A 27,308-nucleotide genomic window follows, 5' to 3' on the forward strand; every position below is an offset into this window, starting at 1 on the left:
AAATGGTGGTAGGGTCGTTTTTAACCCAATCCCTTATAAACCCAAGATGCAAGGCCAATCGGTACCGTCTAATATTGGGCACACTCAGAAGGCTTGAGAACTAGCTGCACATTTTCTTCAGCTGGATGTGAAGGATGGGTGATCCAAATTAGCAAGGACACATTGTATCCTGTCTTTGAGGCCAAGGGACAATCGACATCCCAGACCTGTAATCATTGACTTCCTCAAATTTAAAGATCATCAGAAGCTCCTGGAGTTGGAGAGGTGGAGAGGTGTGGTGGGTCCTGACTCCATGAAGGTGCAGGAATTTCCTTTTCCCAGGAATTTTCAGCAGCAACACAGCTGAAATATTGAGGCTTTGACAAACTCCAAAGTCATCTTCAGGCAGCTGGAATGAATTATGCCCTGCATTATCCTGCCACCCTGAGATTGACATCCGACAACCAAGTCTTTCGATGATCCGACTAGTGCTTTGGCCTTTGTCAAGGCAAGACTTGGCTGGCAAAATGCAGTTTGGGAAATTTGAAATCCAGACATGCTACCTGTCATGTTGTTTTTGGCTGATTTTGTAATATATCCTGTTTACTGGGAGGTGTTAACACATGAGAACTGTAATGAATGTGTTTTCAGGAACGGAATGGTGGCGCAGTAGTTCGCACTGCTGCCTCATGGCACCGACGATCTGGATTCGATCCTGGCCCCGGATCACTATCTGTGTGGAATTTGCATATTCTCCCCATGTTTGCGTGGGTCTCACCCCCAAAGGTGTGCAGGGTAGGTGGATTGGCCAAGCTAAATTAGCCCTTAATTTAAAAAATTTAAAAAGCACATTAATGTCTTTTCCTTGCCCTCGAGTATTCCGGGGGTTTTATTCATGGCGGCTGTGCCTTGTGGTAATTATCGGTCATCTTTTTTTATTATTTATGTCTTTATGATGGTAATACTGGTTGTTTGATATCCTCTCTTTAATCATGGCAGAAAAAACGAGTGGCGCCGTTGCCGGGAGGTGGGTTGAAGGTTTTGGTCTTTTTTTTTAAAATAGATCTTTTATTCATTTACGGGATGTGGGTGTTGCTGGTTAAGACAGCATTTATTTCCAATCCCTAGTTGCCCTTCAGAAGGTGGTGGTGAATTGCCTTCTTGAAACGTTGCAATCCCGGAGATATAGGTACACCCACTATGTTGTTAGGGAGGGAGGGAGTTCCAGGATTTTACCCCAGTGACAGTGAAGGAACTGCAAGATACTTCCAAATGACGGTGTTGAGTGAGTTGGAGCGAAACCCCCAGGTGGTGGGGTTCCCAGGTATCTGCTGCTCTTGTCCTTCTAGATGGTAGTGGTTGTGGGTTTGGAAGGTGCTGTCTAAGGAACCTTGGTAAGTTAATGCAATACATCTTGTACATGGTACACACAGCTGCCACTGTTTGTCAGTGGTGGAAGGTTTGAACATTTGTGGAAGGGGGAGCAATCAAGCAGGCTGCTTTGTCCTGGATGGTGTCAAGCTTCTACTGCATGGGTTTCACCCCCACAACCCAAAGATGTGCGGGTTAGGTGGTTGGCCATGCTAAATTGCCCCTTAATTGAAAAATAATAATTGGGGACTCTAAATTTATAGAAAAAAAAGAGACTGCTCAAGGAACAAGTCACCATATTGAAAAGGCGGCTCCAGTCTCCCTCAGTGTACCCGAACAGGCGCCAGAGTGTGGCGACTCGGGGATTTTCACAGTAACTTCATTGCAGTGTTAATGCAAGCCTACTTGTGACAATAAAGATTATTATTAATATAAATTGAGGGGAAAAAAAATAAGGAAAGCAATATACCTGGAATACAACAGTGATTACATTTTGTAAGCAGTCAGCTAGCTATAAAGTACTTAGTCACATCATGGAATCATAGAATTCCTACAGTGCAGAAAGAGGCCATTCGGCCCATCAAGTCTGCACTGACATTCCAAAAGAGCACCTAACTAGGCCCAATCCCCGCCTTATCCCCGAAGCCCGACCTAACCTTTGGACATGATGTGGAGATGCCGGCGTTGGACTGGGGTGAGCACAGCAAGAAGTCTTACAACACCACGTTAAAGTCCAACTGGTTTGTTTTGCATCACTAGCTTTCGGAGCCTGAGGAAGGAGCAGCACTCCGAAAGCTAGTGATTCGAAAAAAACCAGTTGGACTTTAACTTGGTGTTGTAAGACTTCTTACTGTGCCCAACCTTTGGACACTTAGGGCAATTTAGCATGGCCAATCCACCTAAGCTGCACATCTTTGGACTGTGGGAGGAAACCGGAGCACCCAGAGAAACCCACACAGACATGAGGAGAAAGTGCAAACTCCACGTAGACAGTCATCGAAGGTCAGAATTGAACCCAGGTTCCTCGTACTGTGAGACAGCAGTGCTAACCACTGTGCTGCTCACTGCTTCCTCCTTCTTCAAGGTAAAAAAGAGGAAATGGGAGCTTGAAATGCATAATTCTTCAGAAGTACAAGGAAGGATATATTTGGAAATTTCAAAAACCAACAGAATTTTACGTTTAGATGGAAAGATAATTGGAGGAGAAACTTGCATTTCAAGGACTATTTCCTTGAGAAGTAGAGTAAAAGGGATTTAATAAAGGCTTTTAATACTATGAAACATTTTGATGGACGTGATTAGGGAAAGGCATTCCCTCTGCTTGGGTGAATCAGTGTTGAAGGATGGTCAAATTAAAATCATATCTAGGGGTAAAGGAATGGTTAGGCAGCATTTCTTTATGGTTGAGGTGGAGATTACTGCATTGGAATGCTCATTCTAGTATAACAAGCACAGACATGATGAACCACATTGCCTCCTGCTGTGCTGTAGACTTCTATAGCTATTGAGTTCCAATGTTCCCAGTGGATTAACCCTGCCAAAAAAACAAAGATAATATGGTGCACTTCACAACATAATTTACTGATGCCTTTTGAAAATTAACTATTTAAAGTTTTGATTTATAATTAAATAATTAACTACCTATATTGGTGGATATCTTCTTGCTTCATCTACAAGAGGGATTGGTACTTCATATACATATACTAAGTTTCAATGAATGGAAAGAAAAGTGGATAAAATTAAATTGCATGCTTTCCCAAGATTAAAAAAGGCTCAGGTGCAATATTTCACAAGTCAGAGAAATGAAGTCTATTGCCAACATATATGATTGCCAACCTTTCATACTGAAATGAGGGAGAAACCCTCTCAATAGGTTAAAAGAATTGATGAATAAAACATTTTGGAACAAATTCAAATTCCAAGAAAGTAGCACTTTAAAAGCAAATTTCATGAGACCATCATGGAGTGCCATCCCCACTATGTGCTAACACCAGGTTACAGGTAAAAAAGCAATATGGGTTCAGCAAATTGGATGTGTGTCTTTAATCAAGTAGTATTTACATAAATGATTAAATTATTGGGAAATACCAGTGGTCATACTGCTTCTTAGTGCTGTAATCCTTTAAATTACAGGCTTTCAAAAATGTTGACAAACTCTTAGTCCTTTAAATATGCCTTCTTAAAAAGTGATATCATTTTACGACTTGGGTGTCATTGTGCCAAATTCAATTATATATTTCAATTAAACATGATCTCCAATAAGATGTTTTTGTGTTCCACAGCAGAACCAAACTTTGAGGCTCCAGAGATAATCGAAGTAATACACAATGCAATCCTCTTCCAAGATCATTTCCTAACTTACAAAGAATACAACTGGCAAATTTGCAGCTGGCTGTGCAATTATGAAAGACAGGCAATACTGAAAGCTGAATATTGATAGATGACTATTCATCGTTGTAAAAGATTTATCGTCTACTCACTTGAATCCAAAGCCACTTTGAATATTACATTTTTTCAGCATCAAAATCCTACATGGTTTACGAAAATTATGAACGTTAAACTAAGGAAAAATTCCTATACAGTAAACTTTACCACAGTAGTTTTTGATCTGCAAATCAACATTTTTATTAAACATACAATAATGATGATCATGGAATACTTACATTTAGCTTTCTCTTCATCCCTTCCCCTAGTCAGGAGGACCAGCCCCACTATCAGGTTATTAAAATGAAGACCTTTTGACGTTCCACCAAATGAATGATAAATAACCTAAAGAAATAAAGACAGAAATCAAAATATTGATAAATTATACTATAATTATTTTAAAACCGTACAGATTTTCATCCAAATAGTACATTCAGATTAAGTAAACATTTTATAAAATTTGAACCATCATAATTTAGTTTTGAAATATTAATTATTGGTTTGCCTTTGAAAGTATCATAGCCATGATAATCATATGTAGATTGAAGTCGTGCCCATCCAACCTGCGCTCAACAGTAACTGATAAGATAGTTATGTGCCTGGGTAACAATACAGCAAGTGGTACATAACTAATATGCTGTTAAAGCACAATTATGGGAGGCATCAATACAAACTAGTTAATTCTCGTGTTTTGGCTATAGGGCCATCAAGTATTCTCGAATGGAGTGGCAAAATTCAATATTCTATGGGAGAAGGACCTTTCACTCAATTCACACTTCAGAGATAGTCGGTTACTCCATAAAACAACTCATTAAATTTGTCAAGAGTTCAATGAGATTTCAATTTGTTACAGACCACGGAAATAGCAGGTGCCTGTGGGGAAAATTGCTTAATTATTCCTGCTAGATGGGAGAGGAGAGCAAACACAAATCACAGGGACATATATCTCTGAGCAGAAAATGATCATATCTTCATCAATGTCAGATTAATAGTGGAATTTTCCAACAAAATGCAACATACATTAGATGAAAAGTTACAACCAATTAACACTTGATGAATCTAAACTTGGCAAAGACCCTTTAGCCAAATTTCACCTAGCTTTATTTGTCTTCAACAGAAGTACCAGTTCAGTTTTCACCATCAGATGTCATGAATGCCAGAGATGAAACAGCTCAGTGCATTGGTCACGAAAAAGTACACAGGCCCTGACCACATTCTGCCTGTAATGCTGAACACCTTTGCTCAACAGTCATGGAATGTAGAAAATTGTCCAGGTATAACCTGAACACAAAAAGGACGACAAATCTGACTAAGTCGATTACTGCCCCAACAGCTTATTCTCATCATCGCTATAGATAAGGAAATAGGGCTGTGAACAATACTATTAAGTGGCACCCATCCACCAAGGCCACTTAGGAGCCAGGCTATATTAGGGTCCAGGCTATATTACAGTCTTGGGCCCAACATGGATGTAAAAAGTTGAATTCCTGAACTGAAACTGACTGCTCTCGACATCAAGATAGCATTTCATCGAGTATGCCATCAACGATTTGCAGGGATGAGGGGGAAAACTCCTGTGGCTAGGCATAACGCTAAAGGATGATGATAATGGCACTTGGAGACTAATCCGCTCAGTCCAGAGAGTGCTGCAGCGTTCCTCAGGGCAGCATCCTAGGTTCAACTATCCTCAATAACCTTACCTCCATTACAAGGTCAGATTGCTCAGCTCTATTCGCAATTCCTCAGATGATAAAAATTAATGTTCACATGCAGCAAGACTTGGTCAACACCAGGGCTTGGGGTGATAAGTGACTTCCTTTTATAAAAAATGTTCATGGGTTGTGGGTGCCTCTGGCAAAAGCAGTATTTATTGTCCATCCCTAATTACCCAAAAAGGTGATGGCAAACTACCTCTGTGAACCACGGAGTCCTAGGTGCTGATAGGCAAGAAGTTTCAGGATTTTGACCCAGTGACTGTGAAGGAACTGTAACATATTCCAAGTCAAGATGGAGATGTTGACATTTGCACGAGTCTTCCAGATTTTCTAAGTGACACAGTTTAAAAGATGCTTTTGAAGGAGCTTTGGTGAGTTGCTATGCTGCATCTCGTAGATGGTGCCCATGACTGCACTGTGTGCCAGTTGTGGAGGGAGTGAACGTTTCGGTGGTGCACAAATGCCAGTCAAGCATGTTGATTGGTACTGGGTGCTGGAGCTTCTTGAATGTTGCTGGAGCTGCACTAACCCAGGCAAGTGGGGAGTATTTAATCACACATCTGATTATAAATGGTGAAAACACTCAAGAGTTAGGGGGTATGTTACACAATGCAAAATTCATAGCATCTGATCGGTTCTTGGTGGTACTGCATTAACATTCAAGAATCTTAATAAGTTCAAGGACAAATTAAGTGGTTTGTTCAGTTAAGTTTCTGGTCAATGATAACCCCAGGATGTCGATGGTGGGGAAATGTTAACACGATTATGTTATGACAAGATGGTCAGATTCTTTCAAGATTTATACCTCAATTGCTAGTTAATGTCATTTCGAACAAGTGAGAGCCCTATGTTCAAGGACAAAGTTCTCTGGTTGATTGACACCACATCGACCAGCTTAAACATCCACCCCCTTCACCACAGGTATACTATGGCTACAGTGTGCATCATCGACAGGATAAACGGCATCAAGATACTCCGGCATCTTCAGTATTATTCCCAAATTTTTCATCTCCACAACCAGGCGATTGAGGCAGCAGGTGTCTGGGAATACCATCACTGCCAAGTTTCCTTCCAAGTCTCTTTACTGGGCACATTATGGAAGGAAAAGCAACAGTTGCTCAGTGAAAATCCCAGTATTTAAAATCGTTTGAGCACCTCGACCACAATTACTGCAACAATTCAATGTGCCCACTACACCATTCTCAAGGGAAACTGGGGTGGGCAATAAATGTCAGCAATGTAAGTGATTCCCATATCCTGAAAATTATTTTTAATAGTTTAAATTATGCTGCAAAGGGATGTTTACTAATGAGTGTCATCTTATTAGTAAAATTTCAAAATGCCAGCAAATACTGGCAAAATTTTCCCACTACTCTTCCCTTAAACTCTGGGTCCATTTAACATCCTAAAACTGCAGAAACAGACAAATAATGCATAATGTACTTCCAATGGTCGTAGCCAGTTAAAATGGCTAACTCCCAATTTAAAATGGCGAACGGCAAAGGCTGATGGGAAAGTCAGCCAACAGGACACAAACAAGCAGCTGCGGGTTGAGTGTGTATTTACCTCTGGAAAGGCCAGAAGATCGATACCGGCAACCATCAGCATAACAAAACACCAGCCATCTGCATATTAATGAGCAATCCCCGGGAACAATGGGCAACATTTAGATACATAAAGCCAACCCAGACTAGTCGGCGCCAGCAGAAGCCTACACAAAGGGAGGTGAACGACCACCTCAAGACCGCCCATCGATCAAGGAATCGCTCCAGCATTGGAGAAAATCGAACCAAGTGATTGGGGCAAAGTCCAATCACTTGGAACCAGGTACAGGGTCCGCCCCGAAAGGCGGGAAGCCCCTGGGGACTATAAGAATAGAGTCCAAGTTCAAATCGTTCTTCTTGACCGGGTCACTCAGCAACGCGAACCAACCCTTGACAGTGACCGGTCCAGCCATCGCTGAAATAGAGTAAGTCTGACTTCACCGCTCGCTACGAGATAGGCGCTCCTAGCTACCAATCTGTACCAACATCGAATCCCGCAGGCTCAGAACCCGAACGAAGGGCCATTCGTTTCCCTGACCTGGTGGGCCAGTTCCGAATTAAGTATTGGCTTGTTAGTCGTAGAAGTAGCTTAAACGTAGAATTTATGCATGAGTAGTGATTACTGTGTATAATAAATGTGCTTTGATTTAAATCTTACTAAGCGGTGTATTGGATTATTGATCATTACTTGGACTTGAACCACGTGGCGGTATCAGAAAGATACCTGGCGACTCAAGAGCCAAGGTGATAAAACAGAGCAATTAAACTAAGGCAAAAGTTAGCAACATGGTATACAATTACATAACCGTTAGCACAATAATTACCACAAAGTGAAGTTAGGAAAGCATGTGGAAAAATATACCAAATAGCATTGGTGTCCTATTATTTCAATGAATAAGAAAGGAGTGGTAGTTCCAAAATATTCCACAAGTGAAGTTATATTTATTTTCTCAGTTATACATCTTGATAACCTTCACACTCCACTGCAAATCTGATATATTGAAGGATTCCGACAGAAAGAACTGCAAGCTTGATGTTATGAGAATGCAAAATGTACCAAATGAACCAGTGTTCTCTGGGTGGCACACTGGCAGAGTGCTTAGCACTGCTACCTCAGCACCAGGGGCCTGGGTTCGATTCCAGCCTTGGGTAACTGTGTGGAGTTTGCGCCTATGTTTTGCGTGGGTATTCTCTGGGTACTCCGATTTGTTCCCACAATCCAGAGATCTGCAAAGTAGGTGGATTATCCATGATTAATGCACGGGATATGAGGGATAATGCGGGAGAGAGCCTACTGAAGTATAAAATGTATGCCCCCCCCAAAAAAAAATCAACACACAATGTTCAAAGTTACTCATTCTTAATGTTTATTGACCTCTCAACTTTTAACTTTTTATTACAAAACGTTCCTTTCACGGTACCAAAATCAGGCAGCAGATTTCCAATCCCACATGTCTGTAGCCCTCATAAATAAACATTAGAAGATTATACCATATTCTATTCTTAACTTTGTAGACCATTTTTTTCATGCACTAGAAACCAGCTCAAGCAAAATGGCCATAACATGCCCCCAAGATATACCACGACTGCTGCTGAACTGTCAGCAAAGTGAGAGTTCACTAAGCATTGCCTTTTATCTCTTTTAGAAAAGCAACATACTTCCAAATGGCCCTCAGACACAGAAATCAGACAAAATGTCCTGTCACTTCTTGTCACAATACATCAGTGCATTAACATGTTGCACCACAAGATAACAACAGTCTTGTTCTGTGACTTCAGTTGTAAGCGCTCACACTGCAGCATCTATTTTTTCCCTTGGCACATTGAAAAACTAGATAATTTAACCACTTTTGTTGTATCAACTTAGCTCAAGAGTTATCTTTATCATCATATTTCTAACGCCTTCAATATTTCTAATATTAAACCAATGAAATCTTCACAGATATTCACAATATATATTAATGATTTAGATGAGGGAAATAAACGTAATATTTCCAAATTTGCAAATGACACAAAGTTGCATGGGAGAGTGAGCTGTGAGGAGAATGCAGAGATGCTTCAGTGAGATTTGGGCAAGTTGAGTGAGTGGACAAATGCATGGCAGATGCAGAATAATTTTGATAAATGGGAGGTTATTAGTAGCAAAAACCGGGAGGCAAATTATCTGATTGGCTCCAAGTTCAGAGAGGGGAATGTGCAACATACAGCAGTCGCTGAAGGTAAGCATGCAGGTGCAGCAGGCAGGAAAGAAAGAAAATAGTATGTTGGCCTTCATATTGTGAATAGCTGGGGCCCCAGCACCAATTCCTGCAGTACTCTATACAAGTAACTGCCAACCAGTTTTTTTAAAAATCAAAACATTACCCCAATCCCATTGCGCTTCAATTTTGCACACTAATCGTTTATAAACGATTTGTCAAAAGCCTTCTGAAAGTCCAAATAAACCACATCCACTAGCTTCCTCCATCAACTCTACTAACTACATCCTCGAAGAATTCCAGTAGACTTATCAAGCAGTAAATCCATGCTGACTGTCTGATTCTGCGACTATTTTCCAAGTGCTCTGCTATTAAATATTTTTATTAAAAATAAATTTAGAGTATCCAATTCTTTTTTTTCCAATTAAGGGGCAATTTAGCATGGCCAATCCATCTACCCTGCACATCTTTGGGTTGTGGGGGCAAGACCCATGCAGACACTGGGAGAATGTGTAAACTCCACATGGACAGTGACCCGGGGCTGGGATCGAACCCAGGTCCTCGGCGCCCGTGATGCAGCAGTGCTAACCACTGCACCACCGTGCCGTCCTGCTATTAAATCTTTTTTTTTTTTTATAATTTAAATAAAACATTTTTAGAGTAGCCAATTATTTTTTTCAAATTAAGGGGCTAAATTTAGCGTGACCAATCCACCTATCCTGCACATCTTTGGGTTGTGGGGGCGAAACCATGCAAACACAGGGAGAATGTGCAAACTCCACACGGACAGTGACCCAAAACCGGGATCGAACCTGGGACCTCGGCACCGTGAGGCAGCAATGCGCACTACTGTGCCACCATGCTGCCTTTATTAAATCTTTTATAATGAACTATCCACTATCAGCGTCAGGCTGACTGGTCTACCCTCCACTGTGTAGTAACTGTTCCAGAGTCGCTAGAATCTTGGAAGATGACCACCAATGCATCCGTTATTTCTAGGGTGACTTCCAGAAGTACTCTGGGATGCAGATCAGGCCCTGGGGATTTATTGGCCTTCAATCCCCCCCAACACCCTATGGATTTCCTTCAATTCATTCCTCTCACTAAGCCCTGTGTTCGCAACATTTCTGGTATGTTACTCATGTCCTCCTTTGTGAAGACAAAACCAAAGTATATATTTAGTTGGTCAAATCATAACATCCAGTTCAACGCTGCTAGATGGCTCAACGATCTAACAACATGACCCATTACTCACTCGATGGTGCTTCGAGACAGCCATTGACTCGACTTTGAAACCCTCTATCACTATTCCCACACATTACTACTATCCCAAAGCCGCTTATTCCAACTTTCCAGCCCAACAATCCTCTCAATTCTTCCCAAATTGGGGAACTACTTCCTCAATACTACCATATGATATTTCTTTGCTGCTCACAGATCAGGACTGCCCCTTTCAACAAACAACTATTTACAGTGTCTTTAACATAATAAAATGCTTGTTTCACAAAAAAATAGAGCCACATAAGGAGCTATGGGCAGATGACAAAAAAAACTGATCAAAATGGATAGGGTTTAAGAAGCATCATAAAGGAAGAAGTTAGAGACAACAAGAGGAAGAAAGAGGGTATTCCAGAACATACGGCATAGGCAGCTGAAGGAATAACCACCAAATGTCGAGCGATTAAAATCAGAGATGACTAAGAGGCCAAAGTTCAAATGTCTCTGAGGGTTACAGGGCTGGAGGAGATTACAGAGATGGAGGAGCACAGCCATGGAGCAATTTAAAAACAGTGATAGGAATTTAAAAATCATTGCTTAACCACTTTAAATCAGTGAACACAGATAAACAGGATTTGGTACGAGTCAAGACAGAATTTTGAATGACCTCAAGTTTATAGTGGGTATTATGTGGGGGTGCAGAGTCTGGAGGTAACAAACTGCGGAGCAAGACTATCCTCCTATTTTGCTTATACCCTATAAAATCTTTTGCATATACGTCTGTGTGTCTGGACAGTTCATGTACCGCCCCCATAACCACTCGCCTCACTGTGGATAGGTGAAAGAACATTGGAAACATCAGTACTATCATAACCAACAACCTCTTTCCCATCACTCGTCGCAAAACTAGCTGCATAAGCCCCGCAACTCTCACATCCCAGTATCAACTTCTCACCACCCTGTCTCGTCACTTCCACCCCACAACTCACTTAAGACTCTCAATCACCGGGTTGGGGGCAGGGTCAAGGGAAATGCCGATTCGGGGGAACCATAGATTTGAGCCAGGGAAGTGGGATGGAAATTTTAAGAGTCGGGAGGAGCAAGGAATTAGGACACTAAAAGATTTGTTTCATGTGGATCGTTTTGCGGAATTGAAGGAGCTGGGAGCAAAGTATGGGCTGAAGCAGGGGGAAATATTTAGATACATGCAGGTTCGAAACTTTGCCAGAAAGGAGATACAGAGCTTCCCAGTAGAGCCGGCTTCCACATTGCTGGAGGAGGTTGCTGACAACAGGGGGACTGGAGAAGGGGGTAGTATCGGCGGTTTACGGGGCTATTTTGGAGGAGAAGGCGCCGCTCAAAGGGATCAAGGCAAAGTGGGAGGAAGAGTTGGGAGAGGGTATAAAGGAGGGGTTCTGGTGGAGGTGCTCTGGAGGGCGAACGCCTGCACCTCGTGTGCGAGGTTGGGGCTGATACAGTTGAAGGTGGTGTATAGAGCGCACCTTACAAGGGCGAGGATGAGCCGGCTCTTTGAGGGGGTAGAAGATGTATGTGAACATTGCAGGGGAGTGCCCGCAAACCACGTTCATATGTTTTGGGCCTATCCAAAGCTGGAGTGCCACTTGAAGGTGTTGTTTAGGGTAATCTCTAAAGTGGTGCACATGAAACTGGACCCACCCCTCAGGAGGCCATATTCGGTGTGTTGGATCAGCCGGGGTTAGAAACAGGCGCGGAGGCAAATGTTGTAACCATCGCCTTGTTAATCGCCCAAAGGCGGGTCCTGTTAGGGTGGAGATCAAACTCTTCACTGTGCCCTGGTGTGGCGGGGGGACCTGCTGGAATTCTTGACGCATGAAAAGGTCAAATTTGAACTGAGGGGAAGGATGGAGGGGTTCTACAATTCATGGCCATTATTCATTATGCACTTTCAAGAATTGGAACGCATCGAACATTAGGGGGGTGCTGGGAGGGTTGGGGGAGAGGGTCTGTATGTGTTAATGGTGACTATGGGTGATTCCTGAGTCCTTTTTGTCATTTGTTTATGTTAACATGCGGGCTAATGTCTGGGGTTTGGTGGGAGGATGGGATCGTTGTTATTGATATGGGGATTGGCATTACATTTGTTACTGATTATTGTTGGGTGTAAATTTGGGAGAAAATGTGAAACATGAGAATTAAAATATTTTATTTAAAAAAAGACTCTCAATCACCAAGATTTTCCTCCATAACACAAATATACCTCAAAACATTTTGCTATACATTTACATGAATTCTTAATTTTCTTCTTCCCAAATGCAGTTCATTCCACAATTTATTTTAAATTCAAAACCTTGTGCACCCTGTAATTGTTTTCACGCCTCTGTCCTTCAACTCAACTTTACCAGTCACTCAATTCCCATCAATATTTCTGCACCGACATTCTTTTCTGTTCCCACATCCTCTAATATTTTAATACCGAGTACCTGAAAACAATTAAACACCTGGTTCGGACAGGAAGGTGAAAAGTGTGTGAAAGCAGTTGGATGAAGGGATAATGTCTTCTGATTAGTCATCACAATGGAAATTATTGGCAGTTAATCAAAAGAAGTTGAAACAGAAAAATTATATAGTCCTCAAAAAATTCAATCAGCAGCAAGCCTGGACAAAGTAACATTCCATCTTTATCAAACTGGCTTCTAAACAAAAGTGTAGTTTGTCCTGGCAATTTCCTCCATTTTTAGTCCGCTGACAAATTATTGTGGCTCTTCCTCAATCAGGTTCCTCACCAAAAGCCTATTTATGCTTTTAAAAATATCCTCAAAAGTATGGTTAACAATCTCTGCATTAAACATTAAAACTACTTGCACTAAAAATGAATGGGAGTAACTTCAGAAATTGTGACAAATTCAGTTGGAAAATTACACGTCTTCTAAACCTTCTGAACAAATTTGGAACCAATGCAACATGTAGCTGAGGATAGACCTCAAGCAGTTTGATAAGCGGTCCTTCAATATAGGCTAGCTACACTTTCCACTATTTGTCTTAGCCAAACTACTGCATCACTAAATCACACCTTTATTCCCCACACGCTTATTGAACCATCCCCTCATTTGAACAGCTCAGCTCATTTCACCCTTCACACCTCCTTCCTTCTTTCCTCCCTTAGTTTCTGTACTGAATGGCAATTCACTCTGACCTCAATCTCTATGTCTGTTCGCTCGTTCTTTTACTTGGAGTTTAGTACCTCCTAACCTCCTTAAGAATATCCCGTCACATGAATTCTCCTGCTCATTTTCTTTTTTAAAAAAAAAATATTGTTAAAGATTTTCATTTTATACAATACAACATAAACAAATTGGTATAGACGAGATACAATTTTCAAAAGCCAAACATTTGAAATAACCTCCGAAATACAAACCCCCCTTACCCTCTTTCCTTTCTCCTTTTTAAAATTATTTTGAAATATTTTATTGGAATACATAGTTTACAAAAGATGATTGTCTTGTATTTTATATGCATGCTCCTACACATTTTCAAAACCCTTTCAACCTGTGTCTCAATTACAGGCAACTCAGTCATTTAGTAACACCGAAATACCATTCCCCGTTTCAACACCACTTTTATCTGGTTGTCGAGTCTGGTTTCTTGCGCAATTCTTTCCTATCGTTTAACCCCCATCATCAATGGCCAAGATCCCATGTTCTGGAATTTTATCCCTAAATCTCCCACGTCTCCTTGGCACACACTTTGTCACTCCTGCTAAGTCTCTCTTTAGTGGCCTGTCATCAGTTTATGTAAAAGATCCAGTGATATTTCTGTAGGTTGATGGAGTTGCACAAACTGCTGTAAAGCAGTATAATGCCCCTTTTAAAATGTTTTCACAAGTACCCACAGAGCCTTACGGCTTGCTTGTAGTAGACAATCAAGCTCAACTTCCAATGACCCACCTTTCTCATTTTTGCTTTTTACAAAATAAAAGTACTTTTATTCCTGGTTAATGCCCAGTACCAAACCAATCATCATTATAGGATTAGCTACTCTATGCACATTTTTTCAATCCCCAGGTGGAAAATCTCAAGGCGTCTCTTGGGAACTCATTGTGCACACCTGATGACCCTTCTCCACTAGATTGTACATAAAGACTCATTTTGTGGGTGGCACGGTGTTTAGCACTGCTGTCTCACGGCCTTGAGGACCCAGGTTTGATCCTAGCCCTGGATCACTCCCCGTGTGGAGTTTACATATTCTTCCCATGTCTGTGTGGATCTCACCCTCACAACCCAAAGATGTTCAGGCTAGGTGGACTGGCCACACAAAATTGTCCTTTAATTGAAAAAATTGAATTGCGTACGCTAGATTTATTTTAAAGTTACATTTTCTTTTTTTAAATATCAATTGAGTACTCAAGTTTTTCCAAATAAGGGGAAATTTAGAGTGGCCAATCCACCTACCCTGCACATCTTTAAGTTGTGGGGGCGAAACCCACATAAACACGGGGAGAATGTGCAAACTCCATGCAGACAGTGACCCAGAGCCGGGATCGAATCTGGGACCTCGGCGCCATGAGGCACCAATGCTAACCACTGCGCCCCCGTGCTGCCCTCAAGTTACATTTTCTACAAGATATAGGCACAATGAAAACGCATCTGAATAACTGAATAATTTCCTTTGTGTGTTTTGATCTTAGCCCAAAAAGCAGTTCTCTGTTTAGTCAATTTGATTAGCATGAAGATCTAAGCTGTGTTTTCCCTCAGCAAAAAAAACTATTTGAAACTACTAACACTAGAAACAAAGAAAAACAGAAACAATTTCAAACTTGAAGATATATCAATATCACATGATCAAACAAATCTGGGCTCTTCGAACTTGCTAATTAGCCAATGATTGGCCAACCGTCAAAACTTAATGATGATCGGAGCAGGGAGGGAAAATTGTTGCATCCCATATTTTAAACCTTTTTTGCCTTTCAACAGAGAGATAAATGATAAAATAAATTTACAGAGCTTACTTAATCACTAATTGTAGCAGTCGTGACTCACAGCTGTACTGAATGTAAAAGTTCCACAATCCTTCGAAATCGGAGTCGTTAGGACATTTCTGATCTCAAATTACAGAAATACGCTGCTAGTATGTATTCAGTAGAGCATGCCATTGAATTTCAGTTCTTAAATTTTTTTTTTTTTTTTAAATAATTTTTATTAAAGGTTTTCATAAAATATCAAAAACAAAATGAGAAAGAAAAAAGAACCCAACAGGTTTAAGTACAAAACACAATCTAAAAAAGCAACCCCCAAAACCCCTCCCCCCCACCCCCCGTACATAAATAATGAATTAACATTAACACCCCGACTTAACACAACAGGTGTATACACCCCCTCAAACCCTCCAGTGTAAATAACAAAAATAAAGTAACCCCCCCACCACGAGCTGCTGCTGCCATTGACCAATGTCTATCGTTCTGCCAGAAAGTCTAAGAATGGTTGCCACCGCATAAAGAACCCTTGTACCGACCCTCTCAAGGCAAATTTCACCCTCTCCAATTTAATGAACCCTGCCATATCTCTGATCCAGGATTCCACACTTGTGGGCCTCGCATCTTTCCACTGAAGGAGAATCCTTTGCCGGGCTACCAGGGACGCAAAGGCCAGAAAGGCCTCTTTCGCCTCCTGCACTCCCGGCTCCTCTGCCACCCCAAATATTGCGAGCCGCCAGCCCGGTCTGACCCTGGAACCCTACCACCCTCGACACCGTCCTCGCTACGTCCTTCCATAATTCCTCCAGCGCTGGGCATGCCCAGAATATATGGGTGTGATTTGCTGGGCTCCCTGAGCACCTAACACACGTGTCCTCACCCCCAAAGAACTGGCTCATCCTTGTCCCGGTCACGTGTGCCCTGTGCAGCACCTTAAACTGTATGAGACTGAGCCTCGCACACGAAGAGAAAGAATTCACCCAATCCTCGGGCATCTGCGCACGTCCCCTCTTCGATCTCCTCTCCTAACTCCTCCTCCCACTTACCTTCAACTCCACCACCAAGGCCTCCTCCTCCTCCTGCATCACCTGGTAAGTGAGAGGCTGGTGGGGGAGATGGTGAGGGTAGCAGAAGGTATGGCGGAAGAACCTGAGGAAGGATTGTTGAGGAAGAGGCGCAGCCTCCAGGCCGAATTCGACCTGGAGACCACCAGGAAGGCGGAGGTGCAGTGGAGGAAGGCCCAGGGGGCGTGGTCTACGAGTATGGGGAAAAGGCAAGCCGGATGCTGGCGCATCAGCTTCGGAAGCGGGATACAGCTAGGGAGATCGGGGGAGTTAAGGACAGGGGAGGGGAGCGTGGTGCGGAGTGGGGTTGGCATCAATGGGGTCTTCAGGGACTTCTACGAGGGATTGTACCGATCCTAGCCCCATGGGAGGAGGGAGGGGATGGGCCGTTTCCTGGACCAATTGAGGTTTCCAAAGGTGGAAGAGGGACTGGTGGCGAGACTGGGGGCCCGATTGGGCTGGAGGAGCTGATCAAAGGGATAGGAAGCATGCAGACAGGGAAGGCACCGGGGCCGGACGGTTTCCCGGTCGAGTTTCTATCAAAAATATATGGACCTGTTGGGCCCGCTGTTAGTTAGGGACCTTTATGAGGCAAGGGAGGGGGGGGGCTTTACCCCCGACGATGTCCCGGGCACTGATCTCCTTGATCCTGAAGCGGGACAAGGATCCCCTGCAATGTGGGTCTTACAGACCGATTTCCTTGCTAAATGTAAATGCCAAGGTGCTGGCGAAGGTCTTAGCCATGAGGATTGAGGACTGTGTGCCGCAGATCATCCATGAAGACCAGACGGGGTTTGTGAAGGGGAGACCGTTGAACGCGAATGTGCGGAGGCTTTTGAACGTTATCATGATGCCGGCGAGGAAGGGGGAGGCGGAGATAGTGGTGGCGATGGACGCTGAGAAAGCCTTCGATAGGGGAGAGTGGGGGTACCTGTGGGAGGTGCTGAAGAGGTTCGGGTTTGGGAGGGGTTTGTCAGGTGGGTTAGGCTGTTGCATGAGATCCCGATAGCGAGTGTGGCCACAAATAGGAGGAGGTCCGAGTACCTTCGGTTGCACCGAGGGACGAGACAGGGGTGCCCCTGCCCCCCTGCTCTTCGCACTGGCGATTGAACTCCTGGCTATGGCACAGAGTCGAGGAACTGGAGGGGGTTAGTGCGGGGTGGGGAGGAGCATAGGGTGTCGCTTTATGCGGACGACCTGCTGCTGTATGTGGCGGACCCGGTGGGAGGAATGCCAGAGGTAATGAGGATCCTTAGGGAATCGGGGACTTTTCGGGGTACAAGCTCCATATGGGAAGAGCGAGCTGTTCATAGTTCAGCTAGGGGGCCAGGAGAGGGGGATTGGCGAGCTCCCACTAAAACGGGCGGAGAGGAGCTTCAGATATTTGGGGGTCCAGGTGGCCAGGAGCTGGGGGCCCTGCATAGGCTTAACTTTACAAGGCTGGTGGAGCAAATGGAGGAGTTCAAGAGGTGGGACGCGTTGCCGCTGTCCTTGGCGGATAGGGTGCAGTCAATCAAAATGACGGTGCTCCCACGGTTTTTGTTCCTGTTCCAGTGCCTCCCCGTGTTTATCCCGAAGGCTTTTTTCAGGCGGGTTAACAGGAGTATAATGGGGTTTGTGTGGGCGCGAGGGACTCCGAGGGTGAGAAGGGTGTTCCTGGAGCGGAGTAGAGATAGGGGGGGGCTGGCGCTGCCCAACCTCTGTGGGTACTACTGGGCCGCCAATGCGACAATGGTGCGCAAGTGGGTGATGGAGGGGGAGGGGGCTGCATGGAAGAGGCTGGAGACGGCGTCCTGTGTGGGTACGAATCTGGGGGCGCTGGCAACGGCGCCGCTGCCGCTCCCTCCAAGGAGGTATACCACGAGCCCGGTGGTGGTGGCAGCCCTCAAAATTTGGGAGCAGTAGAGGCGGCATGGGGGGATGGGGGGGGGGGGGGGGGGGGGGGGAGTTAGGGCCTCGGCGTGGACCCCATTACGGGGAAACCACCGGTTCGCCCCAGGAAGAACAGGTGGAGGGTTTTCGGGGTGGCACAGGGCAGGCATACGAAAGTTGGGGGACCTGTTTGTGGACGGGAAGTTCACGAGCTTGGGTGAGCTGGAGGAGAAGTACGGGCTTCCCCCGGGGAACACCTTCAGGTACTTACAGGTAAGGGCGTTTGCCAGATGGCAGGTGGGGGAATTCCCATGGCTACTGCCACACACAGTACAGGACAGGGTGCTCTCGGGGGGGGGGGGGGGGGGGGGGGAGTGGGGAAGATCTTGGAAACTTACCAGGTGATGCAGGAGGAGGAGGAGGCCTTGGTGGTGGAGTTGAAAGGTAAGTGTGGAGGAGGAGTTGGGAGAGGAGATCAAAGAGGGGACATGGGCAGATGCCCTAGGGAGGGTGAACTCTTCCTCTTCATGTGCGAGGCTCAGCCTCATACAGTTTAAGGTGCTGCACAGGGCACACATGACTGGGACAAGGATGAGCCAGTCTTTGGGGGTGAGGACAGGTGTGTTAGGTGCTCAGGGAGCCCAGCAAATCACACCCATATATTCTGGCATGCCCAGCGCTGGAGGAATTTTGGAAGGGCGTAGCGAGGACGGTGTCGAGGGTGGTAGGATCCAGGGTCAAACCGGGCTGGGGGCTCGCATATTTGGGGTGGCAGAGGAGCCAGGAGTTGCAGGAGGCGAAAGAGGCGGAATTCTGGCCTTTGCGTTCCTGGGAGCCCAGCGAAGGATCTCCTTCAGTGGAAAGATACGAGGCCCCCAAGCGTGGAATCCTGGATCAGCAATATGGCAGGGTTCATTAAATTGGAGGGGGTGAAATTCGCCTTGAGAGGGTCGGTACAAGGGTTCTTTAGGCGGTGGCAACCGTTCTTCGACTTTCTGGCAGAACGATAGACATTGGTCAATGGCAACAGCAGCTCGGGGGATTGGGGGGGTTTACTTTATTTTTGTTTGTTATTTACACTGGAAGGGTCTGAGGGGGCGTATACACCTGTTGTCTTAAGTCGGGGTGTTAATGTTAAGTCATTATTTAGGTACCGGGGGGGGGGGGGGGGGGGGTGTTTGGGGGGTTGCTTTTTTAGATTATGTTTTGTACTTAACCCTGTTGGGTTCTTTTTTCTTTCTCATTTTGTTATTGATACTTTATGAAAACCTTTAATAAAAATTTTTTTTACATTTTTTTTATTTTTATTTTTTTAAAAGATCCGTCTCTGGACTATCAGGGAGGCAAAGGCCAAAACATCGGCCTCACACCCCCTGGGCTCCCGGTCTTCCGATACCCTGAATATTGCCACCTCTGGACTGGGGGCAACCTCCACCCAAGTACCTCGGACATTACGCCCGTGAACCCCTGCCAGAACCTCCATCTTGGACACGCCCAGAACACGTGGACTTGATTCGCAAGCCCCCTTGCGCACCACCCACACCTGTTCTCCACCCCCTCAAATAACCTACCCATTGTCACCACTGTCATATGAGCCCTATGTACCGGACAAGACTCAGCCTCGCACCCTCCGCAAGGCCTCGGCCCACATCTCGGCCTCGCGTCCCCTTCCACTTAATGTCCCCACCAGATCCCCCTCCCATCAACGCCTTGTAGACATCTGACATCTTCCCGTCCTCTATTTCGCCCCTCGACAGCACCTTGTCCTGAAACCCCAGAGACAGCAGCCCAGGACAACAGCACCTCTCTTCTAACAAAGCCCCAAATCTGCAGGTGCCCAAAACTATTCCCCCTGGGCAATCAATACACTTACTCCAGCTCCTCCAACTTTGCAAATCTGTCCCCTATAAACAAATTGCCAAAGCGCTCAATCCCTGCCTGCTGCCACTGCCAAAACCTCGCGTTAACACACGGATCACTGCCCACATGGAGGCACCCTCGAGCCCCAAATTCTGCCTCCACACCCTTGGGGCCGACACCACCACTGGGCTCACAGAGTTCCTGGCCAGCGAGAACGGTAGAGGCACCAACAACAAAGCCCTTAAACACGTACCCCTACACAATGCCGCTTTCATCTGTCCCCACATCGACCCCTCCCCCAAGGCCCACTTCCTAACCATAGCGATATTTGATGCCCAGTAATAATTAATCATATTCGGCAGCTGCAGAACCCCTCCCGCCTCTTGCTGTTTCTCGAAGGAAGCCCTCCTAACCCGGGAGTCTTCCCGCCCACGCCTCTACATTATCCCCCAATGCAGCCCAATATACCCTGAACTCATTTGGTTCATCCACACGCTCCGATGGCGCCTTATATAGCAGTTGGATCCAGTCCACAAATCGCTGCCTGAACCGCCCCAGCACCACCAGCAAATATGTTCAACATCACCTGATCAAATGCCTTCTCCACGTCCATCGCCACCGCTACCCCCACCTTCTGCCCTTCCAAAGGCATCATGATTACATTGAGTAGCCTCCTCACTGTCACCGACAACTGCCTCCCCTTCACAAAGCCTATTTGATCTTTGCCTATCACCCCAGGGACACAGTCCTCGATTCGTGAAGCCAACACCTTTGCGTCCATGTTCAATAATGATAATGGGCGGTACGACCGGCACTGCTCCGGATCCTTATCTTTCTTTAAAATCAGAGAGATGGAAGCCTGCAAAAATGTAGGGGGGTGTTTCCCCCTCTTCCTGGCTTCATTATATGCCTTCACCAGCAGTGGCCCCCAGGTCCGCTCCCAACTTATTAGAAAACTGTAGTAGAAACCCACCCAGCACCATGGCCTTCCCAGTCTGCATCGCCCCATACTGTCCATCACCTCTCTCAACCCAATTGGGGCCCCTAGTCCCCGAACCAGCTCCTCTACTTTGGGAAACTCCAGCCAATCCAGGAACCGCCGCATCTCCATCTCCTCGGTCAGGGGATCCGGCTCGTTTTCCATTCTACAGAACACCTCAACACTCCATTCACCCACTCCGGGTCCATCACCACCTTGCCCTTATCATCTCTAACTCTGCAAATCTTTCCTCGCCGCATCTTTCTTTCTCAACTGATGGGCCACCATACTGCTCACCTTCGCCCTGTACTCATACATTGCCCCTCAGTAACTGCCCACCGCCTTCCCCGCAGAAACTTGCCAAGCGGACTTCAGGTGGCGGCCATGGAGTGAGCGGTCGCACTATTAGTGGCTCTCACTCAAGGTGAATTTTTTCGGTCTTTTCCCCACTCGAAGGGCAAAGTATTTGAGTGCAGGATATGCAGGAGTGCCTGGGGAAGGTTTTACTCTCCTGGTGTGGCTGGTGGATGGATCCATGAACTAGGAGTAGTGCAAGTAGGAATGAGCTGCTGGAGCAGGAGAGTGGTGGTGGTGCGTTACAGGATAAGATGGCAGAGGGGAAGAGGGCTGTTCTACTGCCCAGTGATTGACAGAGCAGTTAATAGAGTTCCCTAATGAAAAGTTTCAGCAGCAGAGGAAAGAGGCCCTGGAAGACCCAAGCAAGTCAGGGATCGAGCAAGTTGAGCAGAGGCTGGAGTCCCATGGCCTATTGATCCAGAAGTGGAGGAGGCGTTGGGGGAGCACGAGGAGCAGTTGACCTCATTGGTGGCTGAGATGGAAGTGATACAGGAGATGGAAGTGATACAGGAGACCCAGAAGAGGCTGAGGGAGAAGGTGGAAGATCTGGAGAATCGCTCCAGAAGACGCAACTTCATGATCGTTGGGATGCCTGAAGGCATCGAAGTCGCAGAGACCAGCGTGTCTGTGGCCAAGAAGCCTTTAACCGGCCCCTGTAGGTCGACTGAGCACAGGGCATTGAAGAGGCCACCGGGGGCTATTGTGATGTGTTTGCACCACTTTCTGGACAAAAAGATTCTTCAGTGGGCAAGGCAAACCAGGAAATGTACCTGGGAAGGGAACAAGCTGCTCGTGTACCAGGACCTTTGAGCATAACTGACGAAGAGGTAGGTCGGGTTTAACCAGGTTAAGACTGCCCTCTTTAAAAAAGGGTTTGGAGAATTGTGCCCGGCTGCCTGCGGACGAGAGTATTGTTTTGGCATGCTGGAGGAGATGATGGAGTTTGTGAGAGACAATGGACTGGGAGGACTTTGAGGACATTGAACTTTGGAGGAGTTTGTGTTCTCTTCAAAATTTTTGATTTTGGGTGCCTGCAGTGGATTGGTGTGAGGTTGTTGGCAGATGAGGAAGTATGTGAGCAGGTGAGAGCAACCATTCTGGGCTACGTGGAGCTAAACAACACGGGGGAGGTCACAGCCACCACCCTCAAAATCTCATCCACCAGTCTTGCCCACTCCTCCCGCTCCATTTTTTCCTTCTGCACCCAAATTGATATAAACTTGCCCCTGATGACTGCCCCGAGTGCCTCCGATGGGCATGACCTTTCTCCGTATCATTTAGCTCCACGTATCCCCGAATGGCAGACTGCACCCACTCGCACACCTCATCTGCCAACAGCTCCACATCCAGCATCCATTGCGGGCACTGCTCCCCCTCCCAGGCCATGTGCAAATTCACCCAGTGCAGCGTGACCCCCCCCCCCCCCCCCCCCCCCCCGCAAATCAGTCGATGAGAGCCCGTCAGGAATCCTCCATAACATCCGCCTCAAAATACACATCATCCCAATTCGGGGCAGAGATGTTTACCAGAACCACTGGCATCCCCTTCAGCTTTCCACTAACCATCACATATCTCTCCCCCGGATCGGCCACAGTACTCCCCACCTCAAACGCAACCCATTTATTAACCAACACCGCCACCCACTCGTCTGTTTGTTCACATTTGTTGGAGGAGCCTTGCAGCAAAATTTATCTGTGAACATAGTAACACTTAATTGATTATGTACAAGAACAGTGCATTGCTTCAGTCAAAAGAGACCATTGTATTGAGTTTCAAGATTGTACCTTGTTTAATAACGAGTTATAAACCGATTATACATTCAGCAATTCATGACGAAAAAGTAACTACATTTAAGGGACAACTAGGAAATTTCTTGAGGGTCAGATGAGAAGAAACATATACAGAAGTCACATTTTTTTAAAAATTACCCAAAAGACAAAATATGTTTCATAGGGCGGCACGGTGGCAGTGGACAGCACAGTTGCCGAAGGCGCTGAGGACCCCGGTTCGATCTCGGCCCTGGATCATTATGCAAACTTCACACGGACATTCTCCCCGTGTCTGCATGGGTTGCATCCCCACAACCTAAAGATGTGCAGGTTAGGTGGATTGGCCACACTAAATTGGCCCTTAATTGGAAAACAAAGAATTTAGTACTCTAAGTTAAAAAAAAGAGACAAAATGTTTCAAGTAAATTAATTTTGCATTCATTACACAGGGACCCTCACTGAGACTATTTTTTATGGGGGGGGCGTCAGGGGGTAGTGGAAAGAGTGGGCAGAAGAAAGAGACTGAGGTCATCAAGGCTAAATGTAGCTACTTTGCTTCAGTTTTGCTACCCGAATGGATTCCTCAGTCAATTGACAACACTTTTGCATCATCTGCCTTCACGTTGGTGTATCCTTTCCTTCAAGCCCACCCTGCGCAAACATTTGTACTCTTTCTCAATGGTCTTCAAGTCAGATCTTCAATCTCTTCCAATAAGCTTCAATATTCAATTTGATCTAGCTGACATCCTTAGAGGTTATTGTTTCTGCTCTTCACCTTGTCGCCCCTAACTGCTACAAATTTGGGTCTGAACTAATGGCAAACTCAGTTTCAATGGTGTTCATCAATTTAACGTTCTGGCACTCTGCAACTTCGGGACATTGACTGTTCCATATTTACTACTTTGGTAGCACAGCCAGAATTGTAACAATAACACCTTCTGTTCTGCACCCAACCTCTATTTCTTATGCCTTTGTACTCAATTTTTAATGAATGAACACTTGGAGTTAACATTAGAAGGGACTAGGGCTAGTTTGTGTACTATGTGATGAATATCTAGTTCATTTAATATTTTAGAGATGGTTTTAATTCTGCAAAGATTAATTGTAGAAAATGGGGGGACGGGATTCTCCCAGCCCTGCGCGGGCCGGAGAATCCCTGCAACCACGCCACGCCGCCCCAACACGTGATTCTCCACAGAGAATCGGCGCCATTGGCGCAATGCCGGTTGCAGGTCGCTCTACGCGGGCGGGCCACCGATTCTACGGCACAGATGAGCCGAGCGACCGCTCTGAAAAGGCGGAGTCCCGCCGGCGCCGTCCACACCTGGTCGCAGCCGGCGGGAACTCTGCGTGCAGGGTCGGGGAAAGCCTGTTTGGGGGGGGGGGGGGGGCCTGGCCCACGATCGGGGCCCACCGATCGGTGGGCTGGACTCTCGCTCCTCGGGCCTATTTTCTTACACGCCAGCCTCTGAACACCCACGCCATGTTGTGTCAGGACCGGCACGTTGAGGGATGCCACCACGCATGCGCGGGTTGGCGCGGCGCACAGTTCGCGCCGGGATGGGAGGCTGGAGCGGCGTGAACCATTCCAGCGCCGTGCTGGCCCCCTGTAGGGGCCAGAATTGGTACTCCCAGCGGCCTGCTCACGCCATTGTGAAACGCAATGGCGTTTCCGACGGTGTGGACACTCTGCCGCCGAATGGGAGAATCCCGCCCGGGGTAAATGCAACTAAACACGCTCTATTGCACTTAAAAGGTTAGAGCCATGTTGACTTCAGGGGTTAACAGCGAGAAAGGCAAAATGGACCAAAGTAGCATATGTCATCAAGGAGATGGGGGAAGCTTAAGAAAATTCTTTGGTTTCAATTTATCTGCATGCTTGCTGAGGGAGGGAATTTTCTGCAGCAGGGGAAGAGGCTGGATACTGAAAAGGTGCTGTTGTTAGCATGATCCGGACAGCTAGGGCTCAGAAAAGCCCAGGATGGGGTTCTGGTGAACTAGGACTCAGGAGAAGCCTGGGAAGCCAACGCGGGGGTGGAAGTCATTGGTGCCATGCCAGAGAGAGTTAATAGCTCTGGGAGCCATTTCTAGCTCAGTACAGCTGGGAGACGGAGTTCAGAGACACAAAAGGGCAGTACCAGCTTAGTGAAACTAGTGGTCTGCAAAGAGCTGGAATTGTGCCAGTAATTAGAAGTGAGAGTGTAGCTTCACGATGCCCGTTAAACAGAGTCTTCTGCAGAGATTGAACTATCGGGAGGAAAACAGACGTTGAGGCAATCCAAGTCGGGGCAGCTTTTGCGGGAATTCTGAGGCAAGTTCTTTGAACACAGAGTTGGCATCCCTTGTGAGGGAGAGTTTTAATGAGATAGAGACTCAAGTGGTGACTGACATCTGACTGGGTTGCTGAGAAATCCAGGGGATCTAGGTTGCAGTGCCATTAAATGTGTAGTGTTGTGTTCAATCACAGTTTTGTCTGTTAATCCATATTTATCTCATGTTAATTCTTCATATTTTAGCATAAGACAGATATGCTAAATTGCTTTACTTTTTTGACTTTGCTTAGTAAAGTTTATTTTGTGTGTTTAAAGCCACGGACTCTTGAAGTTTTATTCACTTAGTTGGTAACTATGATTTCAGCTTTGTCCACTTTCAACACTGGTCCCTAGCCAGGTCGTAACAGCTATTATGAAAATATAGCGTTCACTAACACACTTCATTGGGGTCTTCATTACATTAAATGTATGAGCTACTCTGCTCAGGCCAGTGTTCTTTTCCTTAGTCTCTTGATTGCCTCTTTCATGCCTTGTGCCCTGATTTAAAAATACACTTTACTTAATTCACAGACAGCATAAGAGCTTGTCAATACAAAGTAGCCAGGTGCCTTACTCAATAACTGAATATCGCAATGAATTGGTCATTGTTTAGGGTCTGTGCAAAGCAAATACCCATCCCACATTTCAAATATCTCTCATATAAAACTAAGTAGAAACAGAAAGCTATGGAAATATTCAACAGGTCAGGGGGTATCCGTGGAAAAACAATAGTATTCAGCATTTCAGGTCTTTGGCTCTTCCTCAAAACCATAAACCTGAAACATTGAATTGTTGACTGCTGTTGTTTTTCCACCAATGCTGCATGGCATGATAAGTATTTGCAGTTTTTTCTATTGTTATTTCCAGCATTGTGGTATTTTTGCTCCCTTTCGTGCAAGCTCCAGCTTGAAACACATTCAAATCCATTCATGTGTAACTTTGTAGAAAAACAGCCAAAAAATCCTAAACATTGGCAGCCTTGGACTGCAGAGAAATCGTACTCTAATTGAACCATGCCTCATATAATTAGTTGAAAAGTAAAGATTTTGTAGCATTAATCAGAATATTTCTGAAAGTACAGAAAAATTAGACCTAGAGTTTTCTGGGATCTTTTTAAATGAAGACCGCAGTGGCAGAATTTGCAGTTAGAGGGGTGGTGCGGTGGCACAGTGGTTAGCACTGCTGCATCACAGTGCCAAGGACCTAGGTTCGATCCCGGTCCCAGTCCGTGTGGAGTTTGCACATTCTCCCCGTGTTTGCGTGGGTTTCACCTCCTACAACCCAAAAAATGTGCTGGGTAAGTGGATTGGCCATGCTAAACAATTGGGTACTCAATTTATTAAAAAAGGAAATTACAGTTAAGAGTTTATTGGATACAAAAAGCAGTTTTATATCGTTACAATCAGTTTAGGGACCAGTAACATTTTGTTTAAAGTAGACAAAGTTTGAAATCTCAGTTACCCCATTGGGAAACTAAAGATTTGAAGATTTTAAACAAAGTAAACTTTGCTATTCAAAGTAAAATTATTTACAATATCTAAATTATACTGCATCATTCAGGAGTAACATAGGGTAAACATGAATTAACGGGCACACAGTGGTTAAACTACCACTGTACATTAAATGGCAGATGCGACCAAAACAGAGTCCATGGATTGCTCAGCAACCTACCCAGATATCAGTCACCAGAGTCAC

General features: G+C 45.4%; 1 protein-coding gene across 2 annotated transcripts in view; it reads right to left on the reverse strand.

The window, feature by feature from the left end:
* Positions 1-27,308, reverse strand: part of usp32 (ubiquitin specific peptidase 32) — a 269,634-nt gene that overhangs the window by 170,969 nt on the left and 71,357 nt on the right. For both annotated transcript variants that reach the window (XM_072469512.1, XM_072469511.1), the window contains exon 3: positions 4,014-4,119. In XM_072469512.1, the coding sequence (XP_072325613.1) occupies positions 4,014-4,119 (106 nt within the window). The remainder of the gene's footprint in view (positions 1-4,013; positions 4,120-27,308) is intronic.

This window comes from Scyliorhinus torazame, chromosome 12 (assembly GCF_047496885.1).
Source record: "Scyliorhinus torazame isolate Kashiwa2021f chromosome 12, sScyTor2.1, whole genome shotgun sequence".
Lineage (NCBI taxonomy): Eukaryota > Metazoa > Chordata > Chondrichthyes > Carcharhiniformes > Scyliorhinidae > Scyliorhinus > Scyliorhinus torazame.